General features: G+C 54.4%; 1 protein-coding gene across 1 annotated transcript; it reads right to left on the bottom strand.

Annotated features, from left to right (window-relative positions):
• Positions 1-1,664: 1,664 nt before the first annotated feature.
• LOC137471953 (protein-tyrosine kinase 2-beta-like) lies at positions 1,665-15,570 on the bottom strand. The gene is made up of 18 exons (XM_068186660.1): positions 15,430-15,570; positions 13,960-14,034; positions 13,763-13,864; positions 13,389-13,506; positions 12,480-12,519; positions 12,330-12,376; positions 12,051-12,104; positions 11,413-11,510; positions 11,231-11,315; positions 10,489-10,589; positions 10,288-10,403; positions 8,175-8,275; positions 7,961-8,050; positions 7,032-7,236; positions 4,701-4,809; positions 4,546-4,611; positions 2,758-2,968; positions 1,665-1,741 (listed from the first exon to the last, which is right to left on the bottom strand). The coding sequence occupies exons 1-18, from the start codon at positions 15,550-15,552 to the stop codon at positions 1,665-1,667; spliced, it is 1,818 nt and encodes a 605-aa protein (XP_068042761.1). The 5' UTR covers positions 15,553-15,570.
• Between the last annotated feature and the right edge of the window lie 8,603 nt (positions 15,571-24,173).

Genomic DNA, 24,173 nt, shown 5'->3' with positions numbered 1-24,173 from the left:
AAAAAAGGAAAAAGGACAGAAAAGGGGAAAAAGGGGGAAAATTGGGATGAAAAAAAGGAAAAAGGGCAGAAAAGGGAAAAATGGGGGAAATGGGAAAAGAGGGAAATAATGGACGGGGGAAAGGGGAGAAAAAGGGGAAAAGGGGGGAAATAGGAGAAAATGGGAGAAAATGGGAGAAAATGGGGAGAAAATGGGGGAAAGGAGGGGGAAAAGGTGGGCAAAAGTTGGGAAAAAGAGGAGAAATGTAGGGGAAAAGAAGGAAAAGGAGGAAAAACGAGGGGGAAATGGGGGAAAACGGGGAAAAGGCGGGAAAAATAGGGGAAAATGGGGAAAATGAGGGAAAAATAGGGGAAAATGGGGAAATTGGGTTTCCAGCAAGGAGAGGCAGCTGCAGCCGGAGCATCCCAATTCCCAGGGGAATTTTGGGACCACAACCAGCTGGAAAAATCCCCCTCTGGAATTTCAGGTGGGATCCCAAGGCGGGAGCACGAGGAGCGACTCGAAACCCATTCCATGCTCGTTTTTTTGGGAATGCCATGCAAGAAAATCCAGGACACGGGGAGGGGATAGATGGAGACATCCCAAAGATCGAGCCTTCCATCAGGAATGGGATTTGATCTTCCCATGGATCCAACATCGAGCCAGGAGCAGCGGGAAGCAGCGGGAAGCAGCAGCGGGAAGCGGATTCCAAAAATGAGAAGGTTTTTGAGGATTGGGATGATCTCCAGATCCCAAATCCCAACGGGAAGAGGATCCCAACACCAGGACGGTTTTTGAGGATTGGGAAGGACTCCGGATGCCGAATCCCACCGGGAAGAGGATCCCAACACCAGGACGGTTTTTGAGGATTGGGAAGGACTCCGGATGCCGAATCCCACCGGGAAGAGGATCCCAACACCAGGACGGTTTTTGAGGATTGGGAAGGACTCCGGATGCCGAATCCCACCGGGAAGAGGATCCCAACACCAGGATGGTTTTTGAGGATTGGGAATTCCTCCAACAGGACCCTTTTTGAGGATTAGGAAGAGCTCCGGATGCCGAATCCCACTGGGAAGTGGATCCCAAAAATGGGTTGATTTTTGGGGATTGGGAAGGTCTCTGGATGCCAAATCCCAACAGGAAGTGGATCCCAGACACGGGACAATTTTTTGAGGATTGGGAAGACCTCCAGATGGTGAATCCCAACAGGAAGCGGATCCCAACACCAGGATGATTTATTAGGATTGAGAAGACCTCCGGGTCCCAAATCCCAACGGGAAGAGGATCCAAACAATGTGCTCTTTGAGGGCTCTTTGAGGATTGGGAATTCCTCCAACGGGACAATTTTGGAAGATTGGGAAAACCTCTGGATGCTGAATCCCAATGGGAAGTAGATCCCAAACACAGGACCATGTCTGAGGATTGGGAAGGCCTCTGGATGCCGAATCCCAATGGGAAGTGGATTCCAGTGGATCCCAGACACGGGACAATTTTTTGAGGATTGGGAAGACCTCCAGATGGTGAATCCCACTGGGAAGTAGATCCCAAAAATAGGACAATTTTTGAGGATTGGGAAGGCCTCCGGATGCCGAATCCCATTTGGAGGATTTCTGAGGATTGGGAAGGCCTCTGGATGCCAAATCCCAACAGGAAGAGGATCCCAAAAACGGGATGATTTTTGAGGATTAGGAAGACCTCTGGATGCCGAATTCCACTGGGATGGTTTTTGAGGGTTGGGAAGACCTCCGGATGCTGAATCCCACTGGGAAGTGGATCCCAAAAACAGGACAATTTTTGAGGATTGGGAAGGACTCCGGATGCCGAATCCCAGCGGGAAGTGGATCCCAACACCGGGATGATTTATGAGGATTGGGAAGACCTCCGGGTCCCAAATTCCAACAGGAAGTAGATCCCAAAGAGAAGATTTTTGAGGACTGGGAAGGCCTCCGGATGCTGAATCCCAACAGGAAGTGGATCTCAACAATGGGAGGATTTTTGAGGATTGGGAAGGACTACAGATGCCGAATCCCAACGGAAAGAGGATTCCAACACTGGGACAGTTTTTGAGGATTGGGAATTCCTCCAACATTAGGATTTTTGAGGATTGGGAAGAGCTCTGGATGCCAAATCCCAACGGGAAGAGGATCCCTACAACAGGATCTTTGAGGACTGGGAATTCCTCTAATGGGTCAATTTTTGATGATTGGGAAGAGCTTCGGATGCTGAATTCCAATGGGAAGTGGATCCCAAACACAGGACAATTTTTAGGATTGGGAAGGCCTCTGGATCCCAAATCCCAACGGGAAGAGGATCCCAACAATGAGGATGGGGAATTCCTCCAATGGACAATTTTTGAGGATTGGGAAGACTTCCAGAGGGAGAATCCCAACAGGAAGTGGATCCCAAATTCGGGACGAATTTTGAGGCTTCGGAAGGCCTCTGGATCCCAAATCCCAATGGGAAGAGGATCCCAATGGATCCCAAAAACAGGACCATTTTTGAGGATTGGGAAGGCCTCCAGATACCAAATCCCACTGGGAAGTGGATCCCAAAAACGGGAGGATTTCTGAGGATTGGGAATTCCTCCGGATGCCGAATCCCAACAGGAAGAGGATTCCAATGGATCCCAACGGGGCAATTTTTGAGGATTGGGAAGGCCTCTGGATGCCAAATCCCGGCGGGAAGCAGATCCCAACAACGGGATCTTTGAGGATTGGGAATTCCTCCAACGGGACAATTTTTGAGGATTGGGAAGGCCTCCAGATGGTGAATCCCAACGGGAAGCGGGTTCCAGCAATGGGAGGGTTTTTGAGGATTGGGAATTCCTCCAGACGCCAAATCCCAGCGGGAATTCCGGGCTTACCCTCATGCTGTGGCGCTTGAAGACGTTGTGCCGGCTGGGAGGCGGAGTGCGCCGGGAATTTGCCGGGCTCTGGTACTCGGCGGGACTGGCGAGGGTGGGAGAGCTGGCACAGAGCCCCTCCGGAACCTGGGAATTTGGGAATTCGGCGGGAGCGGCGGCGGGAGCGGCGCAGGCGCGAGAGAAGCCCATGGGAAGGGGTTAGCGCGGACACACGGACGGAGCGGGAGCGCGGGAAGAGCGGGAATTGTGCCGGGAGGCGTGCTGGATCGGGATCGGCCTCGTCCTAAAAGTGGGCTTGCAATATTTTGGGATATTTTGGGATGTTTGGGGATATTTTGGAATATTCCGGCCTCTGAGGAGTAGGAATCGCGCCAGGAGCCGTCCTGGATCGGGATTGGCCTCGTCCTAAAAGTGGGCTTGGAATATTTTGGGATATTTTGGGATATTTTGGGTTAATTTGGGATAATTCGGGAGATTTTCGGAGATTTTCACCTCCGAAGAGCGGGAATTGCACTGGGAGGAGTCCCAGATCGGGATTGGCCTCGTCCTAAAAGTGGGCTTAGAATATTTTGGGATATTTCAGGATATTTTTTAACATGTTGGGATGTTTTCAAATATTTTGGGATGTTTTGGGATATTTTGGGATATTTTCGGAGATTCTGGCCTCTGAAGAGTGGGAATTGCGCCGGGAGCCATCCCAGATCGGGATTGGCCTCGTCCTAAAAGTGGGCTTGGAATATTTTGGGATATTTTGGCATAATTTGGGAAAATTTGGGATATTCTGGACTCCAAAGAGCAGGAATTGTGCCGGGAGCCAACCCGGATGGGGATCGGCCTCGTCCTAAAAGTGGGCTTGGAATATTTTGGGATATTTTGGGGTATTTTCTAGTATTTTAGAATATTTTAGAATATTTTGGAATATTTTGGGATATTCTGGGATCCGAAGAGCGGGAATTGCGCCAGGAGCTGTCCCGGATCGGAATCGGCCTCATCCTAAAAGTGGGCTTGGAAAATTTTGGGATATTCTGTGATATTTTGGGAGATTCTGACCTCTGAAGAGTGGGAATTGTGCCGGGAGGCATCCCAGATAAGGATCAGCCTCGTCCTAAAAGTGGGCTTGGAATATTTTGGGATATTTTGGAATATTTTGGGATATTTAGGATAATTTGGGATATTTTGGAATATTTTGGGATATTCTGGCCTCCCAAGAGCTTCAGAGGCTCTTCCCGAAAAATCGGGAATGGCTGAAGGATATGGGAGTGCTCAGCCTCGAAAAAAAGAGGGAAATTCCCTCTGGAATTCCCTGCCAGGAGGGATCGGGATCTGCTCCCGGGGAAGGAGAGATGGGATGAGGGAACTGTGCCAGGGGAGGTTTATGGGATATCGGGAATAATTCCTGCATGGAAAACCCATCCCGCCCCGGAAGAATCCCCGGAATTCCTGGATGGATTCAAATCCACGTGGATTAGGGGGGACGCGGATCCGGGGTGGGAATGGTTGGACTCCAAGGTCTCCAAGAGCTTTTCCAACCTCAACGACTCCGGGATTCCCAGCGGACACAACCCAGAGCCCGGAAGCTGCGCCTCGCTTGGAATGGTGGCGTGGAGCACGTCCGATCCCAAAATCCACGAGATTCCCGGGATCTCCCATCCTCACCGCCCTGTCCCAAATCCCTGTGGGATTCTCCGGCCCCGCAGCCTCACCTGGAATTGCAGCTTGGGAGCCAGGAGGTTATTCTGGGATGGCGGCTTGTACATGGGCCTGCTGGGCTGCGGGAATGGGAGAAAGGCGGGAATTCCTCCGGATCCCATCCGGGAAATCCCTAATTTGCATCCCACCCGTCCCATCCTGTCCCAACCTTGGGAGGCGGCTCCTGGAATGCCGGCGGCTCCAGGATTTTGGGAGGGCGGTGCCGGTTGTTCCTCTCCTGCTCCTTGGCCAGCTCCTTCTCCATCAGGTAAATGTCACTGCGCGGGGGAGGGGACAAGGAGGTGACGATCCCGGGAATTCCCGGGAATTTCCCACAGCCCGGAGAGCCGGGATGGAAAACGCCAAGGAGGATGGGAGGGATGGGAGTGGGAGGAGAGCGGAATTCCCACGGCTGATCCCGGTGAGATGTGGGAGCAGAATTCCCTGAAAATTCCCTTTCCCAGGAAGCAAAGCCCATCAATCCCATCCCCTTCCAAAGGGTCTCCGATGCTCCTCCAAGCCCAGACTTTTCCACAAAACCTCTTGATCCCAAGGTTTTCCAAGATTTCTCCACCACATTCCCACCAATCCATCTCTGAAGTTTTTCCCAGATTTTTCCACCACATTCCCACTTCTCCATCCCACTCCAGAATTCCCACCCTTGGAGATCCTTTGGAGCATTTAGCTTCCTGGCAAAGTCTCTAAACCCAAACTTTTCCATAAAAACTCCTGATCCCAAACTTTTCCTTGATTTTTCCCCTGCAAAATTCCCACCCCTTCCACGGACCCTCCAGCATTCCGGGCTCTCCTCAGGCTGCAGAGCAACTCCTGGAATTTGGGTTTGGAGAAGCCTTGGAGACCCTTTGGAGAACCTTTCCCGGGAAGCAAAGCCCTTCCATCCCATCCCCTTCCAAAGGGTCTCCGATGCTCCTCCAAGCCCAAAATTTCCACAAATCCTCTTGATCCCAAGGTTTTCCAAGATTTCTCCACCACATTCCCACCAATCCATCTCCGAAGTTTTTCCCAGATTTTTCCACCACATTCCCACTTCTCCATCCCACTCCAGAATTCCCACCCTTGGAGGTCCTTTGGAGCATTTCGCTTCTCAGGAAAGGGCCAAAACCCAAACTTTTCCACAAAAACTCCCGATCCCACACTTTTCCCAGATTTTTCGTCCACATTCCCAACCCTCCATCCCTCCAAGGATCCTCCAGAATTCCCACCCTTGGAGAACCTTTGGAGCATTTCGCTTCCTGGCAAAGTTTCTAAACCCAAACTTTTCCATAAAAACTCCTGATCCCAAACTTTTCCTTGATTTTTCCCCTGCAAAATTCCCACCCCTTCCACGGACCCTCCAGCATTCCGGGCTCACCTCAGGCTGCAGAGCAGCTCCTGGAATTTGGTCTTGGAGAAGCCTTGGAGACCCTTTGGAGAACCTTTCCCGGGAAGCAAAGCCCTTCCATCCCATCCCCTTCCAAAGGGTCTCCGATGCTCCTCCAAGCCCAAAATTTCCACAAATCCTCTTGATCCCAAGGTTTTCCAAGATTTCTCCACCACATTCCCACCAATCCATCTCCGAAGTTTTTCCCAGATTTTTCCACCACATTCCCACTTCTCCATCCCACTCCAGAATTCCCACCCTTGGAGGTCCTTTGGAGCATTTCGCTTCTCAGGAAAGGGCCAAAACCCAAACTTTTCCATAAAAACTCCCGATCCCACACTTTTCCCAGATTCTTCGTCCACATTCCCAATTCTCCATCCCTCCAAGGATCCTCCAGAATTCCCACCCTTGGAGAACCTTTGGAGCATTTCGCTTCCCGGCAAAGTCTCTAAACCCAAACTTTTCCATAAAAACTCCCGATCCCAAACTTTTCCTTGATTTTTCCCCTGCAAAATTCCCACCCCTTCCACGGATCCTCCAGCATTCCGGGCTCACCTCAGGCTGCAGAGCAGCTCCTGGAATTTGGTCTTGGAGAAGCCTTGGAGACCCTTTGGAGAACCTTTCCCGGGAAGCAAAGCCCTTCCATCCCATCCCCTTCCAAAGGGTCTCCGATGCTCCTCCAAGCCCAAAATTTCCACAAATCCTCTTGATCCCAAGGTTTTCCAAGATTTCTCCACCACATTCCCACCAATCCATCTCCGAAGTTTTTCCCAGATTTTTCCACCACATTCCCACTTCTCCATCCCACTCCAGAATTCCCACCCTTGGAGGTCCTTTGGAGCATTTCGCTTCTCAGGAAAGTGTCAAGACCCAAACTTTTCCACAAAATCTCCCGATCCCACACTTTTCCCAGATTTTTCATCCACATTCCCAATTCTCCATCCCTCCAAGGATCCTCCAGAATTTCCAGCCTTGGAGAACCTTTGGAGCATTTCGCTTCCTGGCAAAGTTTCTAAACCCAAACTTTTCCATAAAAACTCCTGATCCCAAACTTTTCCTTGATTTTTCCCCTGCAAAATTCCCACCCCTTCCACGGACCCTCCAGCATTCCAGGCTCACCTCAGGCTGCAGACCAGCTCCTGGAATTTGGGCCTCTCCCCGGGATCGTAGTCCCAGCAGCGCGTCATGAGCGTGTAGAGGACAGGCGGGCACAGGTCGGGTTTCGGGAGCCGATCCCCCTTCTCCAGGACTCCGATCACATCCTTGTTTTCCAGCCAGAAGAACGGCTGCTTCCCGTAGCTCAGGATCTCCCACATGCACACGGCTGCGGGAGCAACCGGGACAACCTCAAACCACCGGAATTCCCGGGAATCCGCCACTTCCCTTTTTTTTTTTTTGGGCGGGGGGTGGGATCTGGTGGAGCTTTGTGGTGGGACACACGGGGTTCCTGATTCCAGAGGGGCTGGAGACAGGGATTTTTTGGAGAGGGGAGAGTTTAGCTCATCCCACAGCTTCCCTAAAATCCCTGGATGAGGAGGAGGAAGCACCGAAGGATGGGTGAATGGAAGGCCTTCCCTGGGAGGGTTTCTCCCAGGGAAAAAAATGGGATAATCTGGAGCTGGGAAATTCCAGAGCGGGATTTGTCCTTGTGCGTGCCATGGGAAACGGATCAATCCCGGGATTCTGCTCGATCCCATGGGAAGTGGATCAATCCCAGGATCCCACTCCGTGATGATGAATTCTGGGATCCCATTCTGAACCCCAGAATCCCGCCCCACACCCCGAGAAGTGGATCAATCCCAGGATCCCACCCCACACCCCGGGAAGTGGATCAATCCCAGGATCCCACCCCATGATGATGGATTCCGGGATTCCATTTTGCATCTCAGGATCCCACACCACGGGAAGCGGATCAATCCCAGGATCCCACCCCATGCCACAGGAAGCGGATCAATCCCAGGATCCCACTCCATGACGACGAATTCTGGGATCCCATTCTGAATCCCAGGATCCCGCTCCATCCCGATCCCGAAGATCCCAGCACGCACCGAACATCCAGACGTCGCTGGCCGTGGTGAAGCGCCGGAAGTTGATGGATTCCGGAGACATCCACTTGATGGGAAGGCGGGTGACGGAAGCTGGAACGATCCAGGAATGATCCGGATCCAGGAATGATCCGGATCCAGGAACGATCCCGATCTCCGCCCCCTTTCCCGGCCATCGGGAGGAATCCACGGGATCCCTGATCCCGCGGGATCCTACCTTTGTAGTATTCCTCATCCTCGATGTAGCGGGAGAGCCCGAAATCTCCGAGTTTGACGCATTCCGGAGAGGCCACCAGGATGTTCCGGACGGCAATGTCCCTGCGGGGACGGAAAGCCTTGGGTCGGGAGAGGGGATAACGGGATTTGGGATAATGATGGGATAATGATGGGATGATGGGATAGGATGGGATTTGGGATATGGGATTTGGGATATGGGATAATGGGATAATGATGGGATGATGGGATGATGGGATAGGATGGGAGTTGGAATTTGGGATATGGGATTTGGTATATGGCATAATGGGATAATGGGATGATGGGATAGGATGGGATTTAGGATATGAGATATGGGATTTGGGATATGGGATAATGGGATAATGGGATAGCATGGCATAATGGGATAGGATAGGATTTGGGATATGGGATTTGGGGTATGGGATAATGGGATAATGGGATAATGGGATAATGGGATAGGATGGAATTTGAGATATGGGATAATGGGATAATGGGATGATGGGATAGGAAGGGATTTAGGATATGAGATTTGGGATTTGGGATATGGGATGGGATACTGAGATAATGGGACAGGATGGAATTTGGAATATGGGATTTGGGATATGGGGTAATGGGATAATGGGATAATGGGATAGGATGGCATAATGGGCTACGATAGGATTTGGGATATGGGATTTGGGGTATGGGATGGGATAATGAGATAATGGGATAATGGGATGGGACAACGAGATAGGATAGGATTTAAGATATGGGATTTGGGGTATGGGATAATGAGAAAATGGGATAATGGGATGATGGGATAATGGGATGGGATATGGGATTTGGGATATGGGATGGGATAATGGGATAAAGGGATAGAATGGGATTTGGGATATGGGATTTGGGATTTGGGATAATGGCATGAAAGGATAACGGGATAATGGGATAATGGGATGGGATGGGATAATGGGATGGGATAATGGGATAATGGGGTAATGGGATGGGATAATGGAATAATGGGATAATGGGATAATGGGATAATGGGGTAATGGGATAATGGGATAATGGGATAATGGGATAATGGGATAATGGGATAATGGGATGGGATAATGGGATAATGGGATAATGGGATAATGGGGTAATGGGATAATGGGATAATGGGATAATGGGATAATGGGATAATGGGATAATGGGATAATGGGATAATAGGATAATGGGATGAGGTAATGGAATAATGGGATAATGGGATAATGGGATAACAGGATAATGGGATAATGGGATGGGATAATGGGATAATGGGATAATGGGATAATGGGATAACAGGATAATGGGATAATGGGATGGGATAATGGGATAATGGGATAATGGGATAATGGGATAATGGGATAATGGGATAATGGGATAATAGGATAATGGGATAATAGGATAATGGGATGAGGTAATGGAATAATGGGATAATGGGATAATGGGATAACAGGATAATGGGATAACAGGATAACGGGATAATGGGATAATGGGATAATGGGATAATGGGATAATAGGATAATGGGATAATGGGATAATGGGATAATGGGGTAATGGGATGGGATAATGGGATAATGGGATAATGGGATAATGGGATAATGGGATAATGGGGTAATGGGATAATGGGATAATGGGATAATGGGATAATGGGATAATGGGATGGGATAATGGGATAATGGGATAATAGGATAATGGGATGAGGTAATGGGATAATGGGATAATGGGGTAATGGGATAATGGGATAATGGGATAATGGGATGGGATAATGGGATAATGGGATAATGGGATAATGGGATAATGGGATAATGGGGTAATGGGATAATGGGATGGGATAATGGGATAATGGGATAATGGGATAATGGGATAATGGGATAATGGGATAATGGGATAATGGGATAATGGGATAATGGGATAATGGGATGGGGAAGAAGAACCCTCACCTGGCCAACGCAGCTTCCCCAAGACTCCACCCCTTCCCCATCCCTGCGACCACTCCCAGCTCCCACCATCCCACCCCTCCGCGATCCCACCTTCTCCCGCCCATCCCGGAATCCCATCGGGCTCCGAGCCCATCCCGAATCCCGTCCCCTCACCTGTGGACGCAGTTGATAGCCTCCAGGTAGGCCAGGGCCTTGCTGACCTGCAGCGCGTAGAGCACCAGGGTGGGCACGGCCAGGCCCAGCCGGTTCTGCTCCAGGTACTGGCCCAGCTGCAACGGCACGGTCCCGGCGGGATCAGTGGCCGGAACACCGGGAACGGGATCGGGAAGGGGCTCGGGAATGGGATAATCGCACCTCTCCGTAGGGATAGAGCTCCATGATGATCCAGGTGGGCTCCTCCTCGGCGATGCCGATGAGCTTCACGATGTGGGGGTGGTCCAGCTTCTTCATCAGCACTGCGGGAATGGTGGAATTCCCACCTTGGGATGGCGGATCCTCCCCCATCCCGGGGAATCCCCATCCCTGGCGCGGGGGATGGAGGTGGGAGCAGGAGGGATTTCCCAAAGGGATTGGAGCTCCTGGTTTTTTAGGGATCGACATCCTCAGCCAGGGATTCCAGCAGACTCCCCAGCCTCCAAGAATCCCTTCCCATAATCCGAGTGTTTTTGGGATCCTATCCCAGGCTTCCAGCCATGGATCAACTCCCTCTTCCTCCACCTTGAATTTCCAAAGGCTCCTTGTTCCCAAAAAGCCACCGGGAGATGCCAGGACAAGGTTGTGCCATCCTCCACCCCATGGGAGCCCTGAACAGGATTTCATCCCAAAAAAACCTCGGCAAGACCTTTGGGACCCCAAAAAAACCCCAAAAAGACCCTCAGAATCCCAAAAAAAACCCCAAAAGGACCCTCATGATCCCAAAAAACCCCAGAAGGATCTTCAAGATCCCAAAAAACGCCAGCAGGACCCTTGGGATCCCAAAAAACCTCAGAAGGATCTTCATGACCCCAAAAAACCCCAGCAGGACCCTCAGGATCCCAAAAAAAACCACCAGGACCTTCAGTATCCCAAAAACACCCCACGAGGACCCCCAGGATACCGGCTTCGCTCAGGAACTTATCCCGGTTTTCCGGGCTACAGTCCTTCTTGCAGGTCTTCACGGCCACGTTGATCCGCTCCCCTTTCTGCTCGGTGGAGGAAAAGCGGGAATGGGACATCCCAAAGCGGGATCCGGGATTTGGGGTGGGGGGGGGGCGGAGAAGGGGAGGGCGGGGATCTCACGGGCGTGGTGTAGATCCCCTCGTAGACCTCTCCGAAGAATCCTTCCCCCAGGATCCGGCCCAGCGCGACGTCGTCCCGGGAGATTCCGAAGTGCTGGACTTGACAGAGGTGGGAACAGGGAGGAGATTTCGTGATCCCGGAAGGTTCCATGGGAAGATCCGCCCGGAATAACCAGGGGATGTCCATGGCTACCGACCCTCTCTGTCCACCAGGATCCGTGAGGATCGGTGAGGATCTATGGATCCTGCTCTCTTCATCATACCAAGGATCCATGGATCCTGCTCTCTCCATCCATGAGGATCCATGGATCCTGCTCTATCCATCCATGAGGATCCATGGATCCTGCCCTCTCCATCCATGAGGATCCATGGATCCTGCTCTATCCATCCATGAGGATCCATGGATCCTGCCCTCTCCATCCATGAGGATCCATGGATCCTGCCCTCTCCATCCATGAGGATCCATGGATCCACGGATCCTGCCCTCTCCATCCATGATGATCCATGGATCCCACCCCATGCCTCATCCCAGCTTCCCCAGGACCTTCTCGGAGGTTTGGTGAAGCTGGAACGGGAATTTGGGATGGGCAGGAGGAATTGGGGCACCTCAGCTGGAGAATTCCCAAGGGAAGCACCTACTTCCGGATCTCGGCCTTGAGGATTCGTCCAGGATTTCCGCGTAAATTTCGGAATCTGGGGGAAAACGGGATGTGGGAATGGGATCAGGAAGCTCAGTGGGTGTGGGCGGTCTTCCAACACCTCCAGAGGGTCTGGTGCTCCTCCAGGATGCTTGGATGCATCCCAACCCTCTGGAAATGAGCTGGGGGTGTCCAGCGTTCCCGAATCCCACATGGAATGTGTCCCAAATCCCTGCCCACGCCCCCGGGATGGTGGGAAGAGGGAAGAGGCCGAACTCACCCCCGCTGACGCTGTGGGAAAGCGTGGACTGCCTCTCCCCGAGATTCCTGAGGGTGGGAAGTGGGTCAGGGAGCGGGGTGGGGGGTACGGAGCGGGATCCCAACCCCGCGCCGGGGCCGGGAATCCCGGGAAAAGGTCGGGATCACTCACGGGGCTGGGATCTGTGGGAGGCTGATCCTTTTCTCACGATCTGCAGGGAGGATGGGGTAAGGTCCCATCCCAATCTCAATCCCATTCCCATTCCCATCCAGATCCTATCCTCATCCCATCCCATCCCGTCTTGTCTCGTCCTGTCCCAATCCCTTCCCATCCCAATCCCATCCCAATCCCATCCCAATCCCAATCCCAATCCCAATCCCTATCCCAATCCCAATCCCTTCCCATCCCAATCCCAATCCCAATCCCAATCCCAATCCCATCCTCATCCCATCCACTCCACCTCATTCCAACACCATTTGTATTCCCATGCCCATCCCATCCCACCCACCCCATCCCATTTCACCCCACTCCATCCCATTCCATGAAAAGCCATCCCATCCCCATCTTCATCCCCATCCCATCCCATCCCACCCCACTCCATTCCATCCTCATCTCCATCCCTATCCCATCCAGCCCCATTCCATTCCATTCCATTCCATCCCATTCCATTCCATTCCACCCTGCCCAATCCCCGTAACGTCCTGTCCCCACCCCATCCCATCCAATTTCCACCCCATCCCATGGATCCCAACCCATCCCATGGATCCCATCCCATCCCATGGATCCCATCTCATCCCATCCCAGGATCCCATCCCATCCCATCCCATCCCATCCCATCCCATCTCATCCCATGGATCCCATCCCATTATCCCACTCCATCCCATGGATCCCATCCCATGTTTCCCACCCCATCCATCCCATCCCATCCCATCCCATCCCATCCCATCCCATTGATCCCATCCCATGGATCCCATCCCATCTCATCCCATGGATCCCATCCCATTATCCCACTCCATCCCATGGATCCCATCCCATGTTTCCCACTCTACCCATCCCATCCCATCCTGCCCAGATTCCCACCTTTCCTCGGGAACACAATGAGCGACGTCTCCGAGCCCCCCTGGAGCCGGCAGTAGCCATCGATGAGGTCGGCCATGTTTTCCGCCTCGGCCAGCGATGACGTCTTGATCGCCAGCGACTTGGGAATGCCGGGATGGGGGGGTGGGATTGGGGTGTCCCCCCTCCTCCCCGCTCCACCAGCAATCCCAGTTTTCCATAACCACCCTTCCCAGTACTCCAAGACACCCAGGACAACCCCAAAGCGTTCCCGGGAAGAGACGGCAACAGGAACATTCCTGATTTTTAGGGGACATGGGATGGAGATTCCAGCGAGTCCTGCCCCACCTGCAGGGTTCCCACTCGGCATTCCCAGGAATTCTCTCCCAACTCCTCACCTGGGGTGTCCCGCTGAGCCCCAGCTGCAGCAGAGCCTGGCCGTCCTCCGCTCCGGAGCACCGGATAGATTTGATATCCCGGAATTCCGCCAGGCAGGTGGGCTGGGAAGGGGGAATTCGTGGGGAATTTGATCGGCGGTGAGTTTAACCGCCGACCCCGGAGCGGGAGCTCCCGATTCCCAGCCCGGAATTCCCACCTTGGCGTCCTTGGTGGTCACCTGGCGGATGCCCTTGGGGCCGATGACCAGATCCACGGTGATGTTCCATCCTTGCTGGGGGCAGCAGGAGCGGGAGGGGATTTGGGATGAGGGGCATCCCAAGGGGCAGGTCCCATCCCTATCCCATCTCCATAAAATCCCAACCCCGTCCTCATCCCAGCTCCACCTCGCTCCGCCCTATTCCGTCGCCATCCCCCATGTCCATTCCAAGTGCATCCCATCCCATCCCATTATCCCATTATCCCATTATCCCATCCTGTATCCCATCCCATCCCATCCCCACCTAACTCCAGCCCCTCGCCCCATATCCTGTATCCCATATCCCATATTCCACATCCCATATCCCCTATTCTGTATCCCATATCCCGTACACAATATCCCATATTCCATATCCCATGTTCCATATCCCATACCCCAAATCCCATTTCCCGTACCGCACATCCTATGTTTCATATCCCATATCCTGTATCCTGTATCCCATATTCCATATCCCATATCCAGTATCCCATGTTCCATATCCCCTATCTCATATCCCATATCCCGTATCCTGTATCCCATGTTCCATATCCCGTTTCTCATATCCCATATCCCGTATCCCCTATCCCACATCCAATATTCCATATCCCATATCCAGTGTCCCATATCCCCTGTCCCCTATCCTGTATCCCCTATCTCATATCCCATATTCCGTATCCCATATCTAATATCCTGTTTGCCATATCTCATATCCTGTACCCCAAATCCCAGATCCCATATCCCCTATCCTGTATCCCATATCCCATATCTCATATCTCATATCCCTTTATCTCATATCCCATATCCAGTATCTCAAATTCCATATTCCATATCCCCTATTCCTTATCCCAAATCCCAGATCCCATATCCCATATCACGTAATCCATATCCCGTATCCTGTATCCCATATCCCATATCTCATATCCCCTATCCCATATCCCATATCCCATATCCCAAATTCCATACCCGTATCCCCTATCCTGTATCCCATATCCCAAATCCCATATCCCCTATCTCACATCCCATATCCCAAATCCCAGAACCCGTATCCCATATCTCATATTCCATATCCCGTATCCCACATCCCACATCCCATATCCCATATCCCCTATCCCGTGTCCCAAATCCCATATCCCCTATCTCACATCTCATATCCCAAATCCCAAACCCCGTATCCCATATCTCATATTCCATATCCTGTATCCCCTATTCCATATCCCATATCCCCTATTCCGTATCCCAAATCCCATATCCCCTATCCCATATCCCAAATCCCAAATCCCAGACCCCATATCCCATTTCTCATATTCCATATCCCGTATCCCATATCCCAAATCCCGTATCCCACATCCCGTATCCCGTATCCCGTATCCCCTATGCCGTATCCCACATTCCCGTATCCCACATTCCCGTATCCCATTCCCGGGCACGCACGACGAGCTGGCAGCGGAAGCTCTCCTGGTCGATGGGGGCGAAGGTGGCCAGGGTGTGCAGGAATTTCAGGATGCACTCCTCTTCCCGCAGGAGCGCGTACTGCTGGAACGTCTGCTGGATCATCTTCCGCAGCTGCCGCGGCTGCCGCCGGGAATGGGATACGGGAATGCCGGGATGGGGGTGGTGAGGGGTACAGGAATTCCGGGATGGGGGCGGTGTGGGGTATGAGAATGCCAGGATGGACATGGTGTGAGGTACAGGAACGCCGGGATAGGGGCGGTGTGGGATATGGGAATGCCAGGATGGACATGGTGTGAGGTATGGGAACGCCGGGATGGGGGCAGTGTGGGATACAGGAACACCGGGATGGACACGGTGTTGGGTATGGGAACGCCGGGATGGGGCCGGTGTGGGGTACGGGAACACCAGCATGGACATGGTGTGGGATACGGGAACGCCGGGATGGGGGCAGTGTGGGATATGGGAACATTGGATGGACACAGTGTTGGGTATGGGAACGCCGGGATGGGACCGGTGTAGGGTACGGGAACACCAGCATGGACATGGTGTGGGATACGGGAACGCCGGGATGGGGGTGGTGGAGGCGCGGGAATGGGTCATTGGATATGGGAAGAGCGGAATGGACGTGGTGTTAGGTTTGGGAACACTGGGATGGGGGTGGTGTGTGATATGGGAATGCCGGGATGGACACAATGTCAGATATGGGAACACCAGGAAGGGGACGGCATGGGATACGGGAACACCAGGATGGGGACAGTGTTGGGTGTAGGAACACCAGGATGGACACAGTGTTGGGTATGGGAATGATGGGATGGGGGTGGTGTGGGATACAGGAACACCGGGATGGGGGGGGTGTGGGATATGGGAACGCTGGGATGGGGGCAGTGTGGGATACAGGAACACTGGGATGGGGGGGGGGTGTGGGATACGGGAACGCCAGGACAGACACAGTGTCACATATGGGAACAGTGGGATGGGGAGGGTGTTGGATATGGGAACACTGGGATGGGGATGGTGTCGGATATGGGAACACTGGGATGGGTGCGGTGTCGGATATGGGAACAGTGGGATGGGGACAGTGTTGGATATGGGAACACTGGGATGGGTGCGGTGTCGGATATGGGAACACTGGGATGGGTGCGGTGTCACATATGGGAACACTGGGATGGGTGCGGTGCTGGATATGGGAACACTGGGATGGAGATGGTGTCAGATATGGGAACACTGGGATGGGTGCGGTGCTGGATATGGGAACACTGGGATGGGGATGGTGTCGGATATGGGAACACTGGGATGGGTGCGGTTCTGGATATGGGAACACTGGGATGGGTGCGGTGCTGGATATGGGAACACTGGGATGGGGATGGTGTCGGATATGGGAACACTGGGATGGGTGCGGTGTCGGATATGGGAACACTGGGATGGGGATGGTGTCGGATATGGGAACACTGGGATGGGTGCGGTGTCGGATATGGGAACACTGGGATGGGTGCGGTGTCGGATATGGGAGCACTGGGATGGGTGCGGTGTCGGATATGGGAACACTGGGATGGGTGCGGTGCTGGATATGGGAACACTGGGATGGGTGCGGTGTCGGATATGGGAGCACTGGGATGGGTGCGGTGTCGGATATGGGAACACTGGGATGGGTGCGGTGCTGGATATGGGAACACTGGGATGGGTGCGGTGCTGGATATGGGAGCACTGGGATGGGTGTGGTGCTGGATATGGGAACACTGGGATGGGTGCGGTGTCGGATATGGGAACACTGGGATGGGGATGGTGTCGGATATGGGAACACTGGAATGGGTGCGGTGCTGGATATGGGAACACTGGGATGGGTGCGGTGTCGGATATGGGAACACTGGGATGGGTGCGGTGTCGGATATGGGAACACTGGGATGGGTGCGGTGCTGGATATGGGAACACTGGGATGGGTGCGGTGTCGGATATGGGAACACTGGGATGGGTGCGGTGCTGGATATGGGAACACTGGGATGGGTGCAGTGCTGGATATGGGAACACTGGGATGGGTGCGGTGTCGGATATGGGAGCACTGGGATGGGTGCGGTGTCGGATATGGGAACACTGGCATGGGGATGGTGTCGGATATGGGAACACTGGGATGGGTGCGGTACCGGATATGGGAACACTGGGATGGGTGCGGTGCTGGATATGGGAACACTGGGATGGGTGCAGTGCTGGATATGGGAACACTGGGATGGGTGCGGTGTCGTATATGGGAACACTGGGATGGGTGCGGTGCTGGATATGGGAACACTGGGATGGGTGCAGTGTCGGATATGGGAACACTGGGATGGGGATGGTGTGTGATACGGGAACACTGGGATGGGTGCGGTGCAGGATATGGGAACACTGGGATGGGTGCGGTGCTGGATATGGGAACAGTGGGATGGGTGCAGTGCAGGATATGGGAACACTGGGATGGGTGCGGTGCTGGATATGGGAACACTGGGATGGGTGCGGTGTCGGATATGGGAGCACTGGGATGGGTGTGGTGCTGGATATGGGAACACTGGGATGGGTGTGGTGTCGGATGTGGGCGCACTGGGATGGGGATGGTGTCGGATATGGGAACACTGGGATGGGTGCGGTGCTGGATATGGGAACACTGGGATGGGTGCGGTGCTGGATATGGGAACAGTGGGATGGGTGCGGTGCTGGATATGGGAACACTGGGATGGGGATGGTGTCGGATATGGGAACACTGGGATGGGCGCGGTGTCGGATATGGGAACACTGGGATGGGCGCGGTGTCGGATATGGGAACACTGGGATGGGTGCGGTGTCGGATATGGGAACACTGGGATGGAGATGGTGTCGGATATGGGAACACTGGGATGGGTGCGGTGCTGGATATGGGAACACTGGGATGGGTGCGGTGTCGGATATGGGAACACTGGGATGGGTGCGGTGTCGGATATGGGAACACTGGGATGGGTGCGGTGTCGGATATGGGAACACTGGGATGGGTGCGGTGCTGGATATGGGAACACTGGGATGGGCGCGGTGTTGGATATGGGAACAGTGGGATGGGTGCAGTGTCGAATATGGGAACACTGGGATGGAGATGGTGTCGGATATGGGAGCACTGGGATGGGTGCGGTGCTGGATATGGGAACAGTGGGATGGGTGCGGTGCTGGATATGGGAACACTGGGATGGGGATGGTGTCGGATATGGGAACACTGGGATGGGTGCGGTGTCGGATATGGGAACACTGGGATGGGCGCGGTGTCGGATATGGGAACACTGGGATGGGTGCGGTGTCGGATATGGGAACACTGGGATGGAGATGGTGTCGGATATGGGAACACTGGGATGGGTGCGGTGCTGGATATGGGAACACTGGGATGGGTGCGGTGTCGGATATGGGAACACTGGGATGGGTGCGGTGTCGGATATGGGAACACTGGGATGGGTGCGGTGCTGGATATGGGAACACTAGGATGGGTGCGGTGTCGGATATGGGAACACTGGGATGGGTGCGGTGTCGGATATGGGAACACTGGGATGGGTGCGGTGTCGGATATGGGAACACTGGGATGGGTGCGGTGCTGGATATGGGAACACTGGGATGGGTGCGGTGCTGGATATGGGAACACTGGGATGGGTGCGGTGTCGGATATGGGAACACTGGGATGGGTGCGGTGCTGGATATGGGAACACTGGGATGGGGATGGTGTCGGATATGGGAACACTGGGATGGGTGCGGTGTCGGATATGGGAACACTGGGATGGGTGCGGTGTCGGATATGGGAACACTGGGATGGGTGCGGTGCTGGATATGGGAACACTAGGATGGGTGCGGTGTCGGATATGGGAACACTGGGATGGGGATGGTGTCGGATATGGGAACACTGGGATGGGGATGGTGCCGGATATGGGAACACTGGGATGGGTGCGGTGCTGGATATGGGAACACTGGGATGGGTGCGGTGTCGGATATGGGAACACTGGGATGGGTGCGGTGCAGGATATGGGAACACTAGGATGGGTGCGGTGTTGGATATGGGAACACTGGGATGGAGATGGTGTCGGATATGGGAACACTGGGATGGGTGCGGTGTCGGATATGGGAACACTGGGATGGGCGCGGTGTCGGATATGGGAACACTGGGATGGGTGCGGTGTTGGATATGGGAACACTGGGATGGAGATGGTGTCGGATATGGGAACACTGGGATGGGTGCGGTGCTGGATATGGGAACACTGGGATGGGTGCGGTGTCGGATATGGGAACACTGGGATGGGTGCGGTGTCGGATATGGGAACACTGGGATGGGTGCGGTGCTGGATATGGGAACACTAGGATGGGTGCGGTGTCGGATATGGGAACACTGGGATGGGTGCGGTGTCGGATATGGGAACACTGGGATGGGTGCGGTGTCGGATATGGGAACACTGGGATGGGTGCGGTGTCGGATATGGGAACACTGGCATGGGGATGGTGTCGGATATGGGAACACTGGGATGGGTGCGGTGTCGGATATGGGAACACTGGGATGGGTGCGGTGCTGGATATGGGAACACTGGGATGGGGATGGTGTCGGATATGGGAACACTGGGATGGGTGCGGTGTCGGATATGGGAACACTGGGATGGGTGCGGTGTCGGATATGGGAACACTGGGATGGGTGCGGTGCTGGATATGGGAACACTAGGATGGGTGCGGTGTCGGATATGGGAACACTGGGATGGGGATGGTGTCGGATATGGGAACACTGGGATGGGTGCGGTGCTGGATATGGGAACACTGGGATGGGTGCGGTGTCGGATATGGGAACACTGGGATGGGTGCGGTGTCGGATATGGGAACACTGGGATGGGTGCGGTGCTGGATATGGGAACACTGGGATGGGTGTGGTGCTGGATATGGGAACACTGGGATGGGTGCGGTGTCGGATATGGGAGCACTGGGATGGGTGCGGTGTCGGATATGGGAACACTGGGATGGGTGCGGTGCTGGATATGGGAACACTGGGATGGGCGCGGTGTTGGATATGGGAACAGTGGGATGGGTGCAGTGTCGAATATGGGAACACTGGGATGGAGATGGTGTCGGATATGGGAGCACTGGGATGGGTGCGGTGCTGGATATGGGAACAGTGGGATGGGTGCGGTGCTGGATATGGGGACACTGGGATGGGGATGGTGTCGGATATGGGAACACTGGGATGGGTGCGGTGTCGGATATGGGAACACTGGGATGGGCGCGGTGTCGGATATGGGAACACTGGGATGGGTGCGGTGTCGGATATGGGAACACTGGGATGGAGATGGTGTCGGATATGGGAACACTGGGATGGGTGCGGTGCTGGATATGGGAACACTGGGATGGGTGCGGTGTCGGATATGGGAACACTGGGATGGGTGCGGTGTCGGATATGGGAACACTGGGATGGGTGCGGTGCTGGATATGGGAACACTAGGATGGGTGCGGTGTCGGATATGGGAACACTGGGATGGGTGCGGTGTCGGATATGGGAACACTGGGATGGGTGCGGTGTCGGATATGGGAACACTGGGATGGGTGCGGTGCTGGATATGGGAACACTGGGATGGGTGCGGTGCTGGATATGGGAACACTGGGATGGGTGCGGTGTCGGATATGGGAACACTGGGATGGGTGCGGTGCTGGATATGGGAACACTGGGATGGGGATGGTGTCGGATATGGGAACACTGGGATGGGTGCGGTGTCGGATATGGGAACACTGGGATGGGTGCGGTGTCGGATATGGGAACACTGGGATGGGTGCGGTGCTGGATATGGGAACACTAGGATGGGTGCGGTGTCGGATATGGGAACACTGGGATGGGGATGGTGTCGGATATGGGAACACTGGGATGGGGATGGTGCCGGATATGGGAACACTGGGATGGGTGCGGTGCTGGATATGGGAACACTGGGATGGGTGCGGTGTCGGATATGGGAACACTGGGATGGGTGCGGTGCAGGATATGGGAACACTGGGATGGGTGCGGTGCTGGATATGGGAACAGTGGGATGGGTGCAGTGCAGGATATGGGAACACTGGGATGGGTGCGGTGCTGGATATGGGAACACTGGGATGGGTGCGGTGTCGGATATGGGAGCACTGGGATGGGTGTGGTGCTGGATATGGGAACACTGGGATGGGTGTGGTGTCGGATGTGGGCGCACTGGGATGGGTGCGGTGTCGGATATGGGAACACTGGGATGGGGATGGTGTCGGATATGGGAACACTGGGATGGGGATGGTGTCGGATATGGGAACACTGGGATGGGTGCGGTGCTGGATATGGGAACACTGGGATGGGTGTGGTGTCGGATGTGGGCGCACTGGGATGGGTGCGGTGTCGGATATGGGAACACTGGGATGGGTGCGGTGCTGGATATGGGAACACTGGGATGGGCGCGGTGTTGGATATGGGAACAGTGGGATGGGTGCAGTGTCGAATATGGGAACACTGGGATGGAGATGGTGTCGGATATGGGAGCACTGGGATGGGTGCGGTGCTGGATATGGGAACAGTGGGATGGGTGCGGTGCTGGATATGGGAACACTGGGATGGGGATGGTGTCGGATATGGGAACACTGGGATGGGTGCGGTGTCGGATATGGGAACACTGGGATGGGCGCGGTGTCGGATATGGGAACACTGGGATGGGTGCGGTGTCGGATATGGGAACACTGGGATGGAGATGGTGTCGGATATGGGAACACTGGGATGGGTGCGGTGCTGGATATGGGAACACTGGGATGGGTGCGGTGTCGGATATGGGAACACTGGGATGGGTGCGGTGTCGGATATGGGAACACTGGGATGGGTGCGGTGCTGGATATGGGAACACTAGGATGGGTGCGGTGTCGGATATGGGAACACTGGGATGGGTGCGGTGTCGGATATGGGAACACTGGGATGGGTGCGGTGTCGGATATGGGAACACTGGGATGGGTGCGGTGCTGGATATGGGAACACTGGGATGGGTGCGGTGCTGGATATGGGAACACTGGGATGGGTGCGGTGTCGGATATGGGAACACTGGGATGGGTGCGGTGCTGGATATGGGAACACTGGGATGGGGATGGTGTCGGATATGGGAACACTGGGATGGGTGCGGTGTCGGATATGGGAACACTGGGATGGGTGCGGTGTCGGATATGGGAACACTGGGATGGGTGCGGTGCTGGATATGGGAACACTGGGATGGGTGCGGTGTCGGATATGGGAACACTGGGATGGGGATGGTGTCGGATATGGGAACACTGGGATGGGGATGGTGCCGGATATGGGAACACTGGGATGGGTGCGGTGCTGGATATGGGAACACTGGGATGGGTGCGGTGTCGGATATGGGAACACTGGGATGGGTGCGGTGCAGGATATGGGAACACTGGGATGGGTGCGGTGCTGGATATGGGAACAGTGGGATGGGTGCAGTGCAGGATATGGGAACACTGGGATGGGTGCGGTGCTGGATATGGGAACACTGGGATGGGTGCGGTGTCGGATATGGGAGCACTGGGATGGGTGTGGTGCTGGATATGGGAACACTGGGATGGGTGTGGTGTCGGATGTGGGCGCACTGGGATGGGGATGGTGTCGGATATGGGAACACTGGGATGGGTGCGGTGCTGGATATGGGAACACTGGGATGGGCGCGGTGTTGGATATGGGAACAGTGGGATGGGTGCAGTGTCGAATATGGGAACACTGGGATGGAGATGGTGTCGGATATGGGAGCACTGGGATGGGTGCGGTGCTGGATATGGGAACAGTGGGATGGGTGCGGTGCTGGATATGGGGACACTGGGATGGGGATGGTGTCGGATATGGGAACACTGGGATGGGTGCGGTGTCGGACATGGGAACACTGGGATGGGCGCGGTGTCGGATATGGGAACACTGGGATGGGTGCGGTGTCGGATATGGGAACACTGGGATGGAGATGGTGTCGGATATGGGAACACTGGGATGGGTGCGGTGCTGGATATGGGAACACTGGGATGGGTGCGGTGTCGGATATGGGAACACTGGGATGGGTGCGGTGTCGGATATGGGAACACTGGGATGGTTGCGGTGCTGGATATGGGAACACTAGGATGGGTGCGGTGTCGGATATGGGAACACTGGGATGGGTGCGGTGTCGGATATGGGAACACTGGGATGGGTGCGGTGTCGGATATGGGAACACTGGGATGGGTGCGGTGTCGGATATGGGAACACTGGCATGGGGATGGTGTCGGATATGGGAACACTGGGATGGGTGCGGTGTCGGATATGGGAACACTGGGATGGGTGCGGTGCTGGATATGGGAACACTGGGATGGGGATGGTGTCGGATATGGGAACACTGGGATGGGTGCGGTGTCGGATATGGGAACACTGGGATGGGTGCGGTGTCGGATATGGGAACACTGGGATGGGTGCGGTGCTGGATATGGGAACACTAGGATGGGTGCGGTGTCGGATATGGGAACACTGGGATGGGGATGGTGTCGGATATGGGAACACTGGGATGGGTGCGGTGCTGGATATGGGAACACTGGGATGGGTGCGGTGTCGGATATGGGAACACTGGGATGGGTGCGGTGTCGGATATGGGAACACTGGGATGGGTGCGGTGCTGGATATGGGAACACTGGGATGGGCGCGGTGTTGGATATGGGAACAGTGGGATGGGTGCAGTGTCGAATATGGGAACACTGGGATGGAG

The sequence above is a fragment of the Anomalospiza imberbis genome, chromosome 3 (genome assembly GCF_031753505.1).
Source record: "Anomalospiza imberbis isolate Cuckoo-Finch-1a 21T00152 chromosome 3, ASM3175350v1, whole genome shotgun sequence".
In the NCBI taxonomy this organism is placed as follows: domain Eukaryota; kingdom Metazoa; phylum Chordata; class Aves; order Passeriformes; family Viduidae; genus Anomalospiza; species Anomalospiza imberbis.
Note: the sequence above shows the minus strand (reverse complement) of the source record. Positions and strands in the feature narration are given on the sequence as shown.

Bases quoted from the DNA above. Each gene is read 5' to 3' on its own strand.
- LOC137471953 (XM_068186660.1), bottom strand. From the start codon at position 15,552: ATGATCCAGCAGACGTTCCAGCAGTACGCGCTCCTGCGGGAAGAGGAG. The intron at 14,035-15,429 runs GTGCGTGCCCGG...TGCTGCCCCCAG, and splicing joins GCTTCCGCTGCCAGCTCGTC to CAAGGATGGAACATCACCGT. The intron at 4,612-4,700 runs GTTGGGACAGGA...CCATTCCCGCAG, and splicing joins TCCAGGAGCCGCCTCCCAAG to CCCAGCAGGCCCATGTACAA.